General features: G+C 44.8%; 1 protein-coding gene across 10 annotated transcripts in view; it reads left to right on the plus strand.

The window, feature by feature from the left end:
• Positions 1-5,757, plus strand: part of usp24 (ubiquitin specific peptidase 24) — a 96,800-nt gene extending 91,043 nt beyond the window's left edge. For all 10 annotated transcript variants that reach the window (XM_080431445.1, XM_080431448.1, XM_080431449.1 and 7 more), the window contains one exon: positions 2,134-5,757. In XM_080431445.1, coding sequence (XP_080287571.1) covers positions 2,134-2,196 — 63 coding nt within the window. In that variant the 3' untranslated portion in view covers positions 2,197-5,757. The remainder of the gene's footprint in view (positions 1-2,133) is intronic.
• Positions 5,758-8,627: the final 2,870 nt, after the last annotated feature.

Here is an 8,627-nt window from a genome sequence, read left to right on the forward strand (position 1 = left end):
GTGGCCTGACTCATGCTGGCATTGAAGCAGTATTGTACATGTAAAACGGGTTCAGGGGAAATTATAAGTGGTGGGTAGTAATTATATCCCCGTTCTCGCTGCAGAGTGTACTGTAGTGCACGCTGTTCTTTTTAGACACAAATAAGCCTCTTTCTTTGTTCATTATTCATGGTTACTGATGGGTCATATTACTCATGATTCTCTCTCTCTCTCTCTTTGTGTTTCTGTGGAACAAGCTCCCCATTGCAGTTAGAGCTGCAGACTCACTCGCAATCGTTCCGCCGTAATCTGAAAACTCACCTCTTCAGACTCCACATACGTATAGCCCATAGCACTTGACCTACTTATGACGACCATGCAAACTTACCATATGGTCATTTGTTACTTGATATGTTAAAATTTAGATGGCAGGTTATTTAGACGGATGCTAGGTTCGTGATTAACTGGTATGCTATAGTTTCAATGTACACATTGATGTTTTGATAGTATACTGGTTAGACTGATGCTAGGTCCTTGGTTTACTCGTGGTCCTGGTTTACTGAGGCACTACACTGTCTCTCTGCGTTTACCTTGCGTATTGTAAGTCGCTCTGGTTAAAGCTTTTATGACATTCAGTTTTACAACACATTAAAAGTCTTTGTCATGGTCCTTCAAACGTGTATAAAAAGTTTTAGCTGAAAATTCCACTCTAGTGAGCCATTTGCAGGTGTTTTTCTCACATTTCTAAAGCCTTTTCAACTGCAATGAAAAAATTAATCTTTGCCTGCGGGTGTCGCTGTTGATGGATTTTGCCTGTCAATCATCACCTCTGCTCCCCCCCCCCCCCCCCCCCCCCCAAAGGATAGGGGAGGGGAGGGGCAAGGAGGAGAGTGGGCGGGATTAATGGCCTGTGACTTCACTCTCCGAGGGCCAAAACCAGATTACTTTTCAGCCTAATTATTCAGAAAACCCCAGTCCACAGAAAATCCACTGAATGTTCAAAGTTCTTTTTTTTTGGGTGTAATTGAGATCACAAAACCCCACAAAAAACATACAAATTTTAAAAAGTGAAAATGAATGTCATAGAACCTTTAACACATTTACCGCCGGGCCCGTAGTTCTACGGGCCGTTAAATCCAACGGTTAAGCGCCAATCCCGTAGCCTACGGGCTGTGGTGCTTTTTCCTTTTTTTCGATTTTTTTTTTTTTTTTTTTTTTCTAGGGGGACCATTTTCAGTGTAACACCACCCGATCTCGACCGGAAGTGCGATCACGTTTTTTGTTTCCCGTCTGTCTCCATTCTAAGTCGTACACACAAACCCCTGTAAAAGCCCCTGTAAACATGTAGTTTTTCATCCTCGCATTTCCCATGTTAACTTAAACGGTCAGAACTCAAACATGGCGGCTCCGTTTGACACGTGGTCTTCACTGGTAGAAGCAGTGAGATCTCCGCGATGTTTACAAACAGTGCACAGCTCAATCTTAAGGATTTTAACAAGATCTGTGGCGACGTGAAAAAAACAAAAAACAACAACAAAACGTTGGCACTGGTGAGTACATTATGAGATTAACCTCTGGCGGTCAATGTGTTAACACATCCACCGCCAGAGGTTAATCTCATAATGTACTCACCAGTGCCAAGGTGTTTTTGTTGTTTTTTTGTTTTTTTCATGTCGCCATAGATCTTGTTAAAATCCTTAAGATTGAGCCGTGAACGGTCTGTTTACATCCGCGAGATCTCCCTGTATCTCCCAGTGAAGATCGCGTGTCAAACGGGGCATCCATGTTTGAGTTAGAGCGGATTACGTTAAACAGTGAAATGCGAGGAGAAAAAACTACAGGAAGAGAATTGAGTTTCAGTTTCGTCTGTAGAATGGGAGCGGGCGTGATCGTCGAAACCGGATCCCAAATAATTCTATTTCCTGTCATCAAACCGGAAACGGAAGTGGATCAAAAAATTCCGAAAGTGCACCCGGACCGCGCATGCGCGAAAAGACCGCAGCCCGTAGGACTACGGGCTCGGCGCTTAACCGTTGGATTTAACGGCCCGTAGAACTACGGGCCCGGCGGTAAATGTGTTAAGAGCGTCTGCTAAATTGTAATTGTAATTTCTGTCTCTCTCGCGCTGTGCCCTCCCCCCCTCTCTCTCCCCAGGGTTCAGAATCTCCTATGATGCTCGGCGACTCGAAGAGCGATTTAGAAGACGTGGACCCATAGTTTTCCTCCAAACCTGGCAACCAAATCCCTCCAATGGAGAGGCGGCGCAGCTCCCCGGCAGCCAGTAGAAGAAAAGAAAAAATGAAAAAAAAAAAAAAAAAAAAACTGCACTTCACCACCTCCGATTGGTCACGACATTTTTATGACTTCTAGGACAAGCAGCCAATCGGAACACTTCTTAATAATGGAGGCGGATCATTATTAACGGGGGGGGGGGGCAGGAAAAGGCTGACGGTGCGTGCGCGGGGGAAGAGGAAGGAACCTTCCATACCTGATGATGGATGACTTAAGTTTATCCTTTTATTCATTCATTCGCTCTGAATGACCAGAAGATGTTTGAGGAACGAGGGGTTGTGTTTTAACAAAAGTTTGTTTGTCTGTTTTTTTCCTCATTACTTGCCAATGTAACTACCGCAGACATCTTCATATTGTAAAGACTTGTTCCATATGTGTAATATGAAAATGTAAGATAATATTTTAAAGCCTCCTGTGCTCTCCTCCACAGCCACCTAAAATAGCAAAAAAAAAGAAGAAAAAAAAACACTGGGGTGGGCGTTATCTGCTCTTAGAGGAACTTCGCGTACAGCAGTGTGTGTGCGTGCACTTAAACACCTGACAGTACACACACACACACACAGAGACACACACACACACACACACACACACACATAAACACAAACAGGCTTCGCTGGGGTTTTTTAAGTATGCACTTTATAGTCCAAACCCAATCATATGATGTACAGCAGCACTGGTCAGTTCCTCGGGGGGAACTGAGGAAGTCCCGCCTCCTCGCATACATAACGTATGTCCCTCCCCCTTCCTTTTTTTTTTGTCGTTGGATCAAACAAATGTTTTCAGTGCCACATAATGCAGTCAGCCACACCTCGGCCTGATGTGACTGCATCCGTCTGCCCCCTGGTCGACTACTGTGTGTTACACATCGGAGTGCTGTCCGTAACTGTCCTGCACATAAGTAGACACAGGGCCCAAACACCCCCCCCCCCCCCCCCCTCCCGACAGATCCAGAAAGAGCCGTGGTGCGGGTGCTGGCACTCTTCCCCTGCACCCTCACACCCCCTCCACCCTCTCTTTCCAGCAAAGACGAGCAGCTGATTCGCTGGATTTTTTATGATGCTCTGTTATTTGTTTTGTTTGTTGTTGTTGTTTTTTTTGGTGGTCTCTCTACTTAGAGTGGATGAATTTTGAATTTGGAAAAAAAAAAGGTAGTTTCTTGGGGGTTTAAGGATTCATGCCTTATGCAAGGAAAAAGCTGCTCTGTGCGTTTGCATGAATGCAATATGCTCGTGCAGAACCAAACTGGTGCGGCGGGCATTTAGTGCCAACCGGAGGGGAACTCAGGAGCTTGTTTTATTTTTTTTTGTTGGTGCCAACCTAATGCATATACACACACACACACACACATACAAATAAACACTATGCTACTGTATAACCTCTGTAGATGTAGATCACATGCAAGCAAAATGCATGTACACACTAACTCGCGCATAAAGAACCAGTCCTCCTCTCTTCACTCTGTGCATTATCAGGTTTTCATTTGCCAACTTGAGTTTCTTCTTCCTTCCTTTTTTTTTTGTTGCTTTGCCTCTTGCTTTTGTCTGCCTTTGGGGAAAAAAACACACACAGAGGGGCGTGACCCGACCGACCCATTAGCCCGAGTTCCACCCGACGATTAACTCCAAATCATCACCATCTCACCCCCCCTTCCCCCCCCCCCAAACTATCGGGAGACCTTAAGTGCCTTAACCTCCCGATTGGTCCCTCAGCATCACGTCACTCGCCAGTCCGACCTGGCTGTCGCCCATCGTACGTATATATCCGTCACTAGGATAAAGTGTAGCTGCCCTAGCCTGACTACAGCACTGACCCCCCCATCCATCTTCTCACCCGGCCATTCAGCATTCACCAACCCTGCAGTATAGCCTGCATTATAGGGCTCTCTCTCTCATCTCTCATCTCCTGCTAGTCCCAAAATAAAATAGACTCCCCCCCCCCCCCCCCCCCCTCCCCCCTGTGTGTCGCGTGCCAAGGACTGTAGGAATGTACTTGTTGGTATTTACCTGGATTCTGTGTGTATGGGAAAGGGGGGCGGTGGGCGTATGCAGTAGTCCTCTCCCCTCCACCCCCCTATCTAAACAGGGTTTAGCTGGACAGGACAGGGTTGTTTTATTTTTTGGTGGTGGTTAAAATGCTGCTTCTCTTCACGTAGCTTATAGACTAGAGCAGACACATTGTAGTGTTAGATTACTGAATTGTGCTAACCTGGTCGATTTGGTGGGGGAAAAGCCACAGCGACGCTCAGAAGTTCCCGAAGACAATCGCCTTGTTTAGTGAGTTAGTCCCGGAATGTCAACTTTGCTTTAACATTCTGAGCTTCTTCCAAGGTTCTTCAGTGTTCTGCGTGGCTTCCGATGTGGCTCGACGACGCAGACGAAAGCCGGCTCGGCACATTCAGCTCTCAGCTTTAACAGTTTAATGTTTACAATGTTGGGACCTACTTGGCAAATATTTTTATTATTTTCTGGGCTGGGAGTCGGCATGAGGTCCATTCGCTTATAGGGCTCCTGTTGCGTCCGTGTCTTCAGTGCTGCCGCTTCCTCCGAGCCTGAGGAAAGTTGAGCCCGATTTATACTTCTATCGTATGACGTAAATTATTTTGACGAAAAGAAGAAAAAAAATACGCCATCTTGCGACTGGGGTTGGGATCATTTTTGGATTTTAACGATTCCCTCTCAACGGTCCGATTCCCTAACGGTTCCCTTAAACGATTCCTATAGGGGGTTCTAAATGGACCCTTACAGGTCTGTAACTCTGAAACCAAATGGAGTCCATTTGGTTCCATTTGTACACTCTCAGAGTTATGATGGTCCACCGGTATAGTATAGATAGAACCACCGGTATGTGTGTCTGCTAGTAATTGTCTAGCAGACGTGAAGTCCACAAACGGTTCCAATGTCGGATCCGGCTTCCTCCGGATCCTAACCCTAACGTACGACAAAAGTATAAAAAGTGGCTCCAGACACCCCCCAGCCCCATCTCCCTTCTCCCTCTCACTAAAAGTTCTGAATGTGTGACCCTGGCTGCTCTCTCTGGCATTCGCATGCGTGACAGCGAAGCGGTGGAGGAGTGTGTATCGTGACGGTGTTGTTCTGGTGGTGGTGGAGGGTAAAACCAACCCCCTCAATGTGGTGTTTGCTGTGTGAACTCTCTCGTTCGTGCTAATTTTCTCACATAATCTCCCCTGCGCCTCCTTCTCTGTGGCTAGTCATGTGCTCTCAAATGGGACTCTGTGTGTGTGTGTTTGTGTGTGTGTGCGTGTGTGCGTGCCGCTTGAGAGAAGGGCGGGGGGTCCCTACCCTAGTCCAGAGAGGCCTGTGAAGGATGCAGCCCTCCTCAAAGACTGGCAATGCTGGCCCAAACGCCTCTTCCTAAGTTTGCCCCTCCACAGCACCTGTAGTCCTTTTTTTAAAAGACTTGCAATCAAATCTTTTCTTTTTATCAGTGGGGGATGCAGGGAGGGAGCGAAGGGTGTAATTGCATGGGTGGGGGGGAGGGGGAGTTGGGGGGTGGGGGGGGGGGCTCCGTATATATGGGTTTTTACTCTGTCACTCAACTTTGGAAAAATTCACATCTGAAAGTCAAACCCTGCCTTATGGCAGGATTCTGTAATGCATGTTAAAAAAAAAACTGTTTTAATTTGTACATCAGAGTTTGATTATGGGGAAATTTGATATAAAATAAACTGGAATGCACAGCCTTTTGTAAACATGGAATTTCTTTCTAATATATGGTCAGGTTTTTCAGTATTAACTAGTAGTAGTGCAGTACCCGTTAGAGCAGTGGTTTTCAAACTTTTTCATGTCAAGGACCCCCAAGTTGACACTTATTAGCCCACAGACCCCCATAAGAGACGATTTTTACGGCTCTAGCAGTGATTCTCAACCATTTTAATTTCAAGGACCCCCAGTTTGACATGCATTAGGCTACGGACCCCCATTTTAATCTCTGGGACCCCAATTCATATTGTAAAATCAATGTTAATTTACGTTCCATTTGGACACTCTCAGAGTTACAGACCCATAAGGGTCCATTTGTTTCATATCCATCATTTAGCTGGAGACCCCCTGGAACCCCCTGAAGTACCCCTGGGGGTCCCCGGACCCCACTTTGAGAACCAATGCGTTAGATTACTTACTGCAACAGTACAATACTTAAAGCTGCACTGTAAGTTTCCTCTTCTACCCTGGATTTGAACCCGGTTTCTCTTGCGCAAGTCCTGACATTTTTACCATTGAGCTCTAATAGAGCCTGCCTGCTCGCTCACGGGATGAATTGAATCTTGACCATCAGGTCAAAATCCGTGTCGGATCCCGTGTCTAGGTGAGACATGACCTTTGACAAGATCGAACTGTCTCAATAAAAGAGCTGGGAAACAAAATACAAACCACCCCAATTAGTTATATTGCATTAGCATAGTGGACGGATTGGACAAAATGACATTTTATCCATTAAAAGACTGTTACATGGTACCACTTTAAGTCATGTATGATGCACCAACTTGGGAAAGTTCGGGATATCCATGCCGTAGGTGATATCCATATCGTCGCTGTCGGGCAGAAACCTTGTATCTCCAAATTTCTGCTCTTAAAATATTTTTTTCGTTATTTAATGCAATACTTAATCATACAAGATTGTCAAGTAAAACAAGCTCACATTGCGTCATATCCCGACAAAAAAAAAACCTTCTATTTCCTGAAAAGTAACCGTTTTGGACATACAAGGTTTCCACCCGACAGAAAAGATATATGGCCATAAAGGGATATGTATCTGTCTGTCTGCCTGCTTGTGTCCCTATTTATCTCCATATATGGAGATTCCTGTGAAGGGCATAAACTGGATTCTGGACAACTGGATCTCTGTATGCCTAAATATGGGCATATTGGTCAGATTGGCGGTTCTGGACAACCGCCTATCCGACCAACTTGACGACGGGCACCGCGCTCCCTCGGGTCCTAGGCGACATGTGCACCACGTTTGAAGTTGAGGACAGATAACACCCACTTACACACAAGATTCCGTGAATTTATAAAAGGATATCGTCTGTCGGGTGGAAACCTCATATGTCCAAAACTGTTACTTTTGAAGATTCAAATTCAGATGCAGATCTACAAGCTCAAATCGGGGAAAAAACACTAAAAGTTAGAATATGGAGATGAGACGTTTCTGCCCGACAGCGATGATATGTGTGCCTCTGTCAAAAGCCTTGTACATGTGTGCTAGTAGCTCCTGTGTGTTAGCTCTAACAGCGCTAGTGTCTGATGCTGCTGAGTCACCAGAGCAGCAGGTGTGTCTGCAGTCTGTTGCTCAGACTGCCTTTTAGCCACTGCCATCACTTACTGTATCCACCTTTGGCTGTTGGCTTGGATGTCCTGAAGTATTCATGGCACACTGAAACTGCTCATTCTTGACCCATAAGGCCTGAGGTTCCGATTCTACAAAATGTCTTCTAAATCCTAACAGTTTTCTGAAAAACTTGTCTTATCAGTGGTTCTCAAACTTTTTCATGTCAAGGACCACCCAAAATGATATGTATTTGGCTGCCGACCCCCATCTAAAAATGTTTTGTTCCACGGACCCCCATGCAGAAGCAAAGATTTGAGTTAAAATTGTTCACTTTTTAAAAAAATATATAAGATTTGCTAAAAAGATCAAAATGTTTCTAAAATAGCAGATCTACAAGCTCATATCGCGGCTCTGAGTGCCACGCTATGAGCTTGTATATCTGCTATTTTTGAATAGCCAAAGTATAAAATAATTTAAGTGGTTATGGGTTAACCACATGAACCTTAGCGTCCCTGTTCTGGGGTGAACATTTGCTGAAAATAGCAGATTTACACACACACACACACACACACACACACACACACACCTTTCAGAAATGTAATTCGTTTTCTGAAAATCTTTTGAAACAAGCAGGTCAGCAACTCAGCATATTGTCTCTGTATACATCAGCTAGGGCCAGGACAGACACTGAATCAAATAAGAGAATATTTTTTATTAAAAAAATACAAAACTATTGGTCACTCCTAAAATATGACAGTGAAACGGTAGTGCATACATGATGTTGCACATTATTCATATGTGAGATAAGGTAACTTTATTAACCACTTGGCAACCTGGTTTTCCTATTTTTGACATGTCGTAGGTGGAAATGTTCAAAACAATTTATATTGAAAATAGTTTAGCCTATCTATTTTCGTGATTCGTCGTTACAAACTATATAGGGCAGGGATCTTCAACAGGGGGTCCGGGAACCCTAGGGGGTCCTCAGAGTTACTACAGCCACTACAGACAAATCTTTGTGTGATAGGAACCTTTGCAAAAAAAAAATACCGCTTGAATCAGCAACATTC

Source organism: Gymnoscopelus braueri (genome assembly GCF_963280865.1).
Source record: "Gymnoscopelus braueri genome assembly, chromosome: 6".
In the NCBI taxonomy this organism is placed as follows: domain Eukaryota; kingdom Metazoa; phylum Chordata; class Actinopteri; order Myctophiformes; family Myctophidae; genus Gymnoscopelus; species Gymnoscopelus braueri.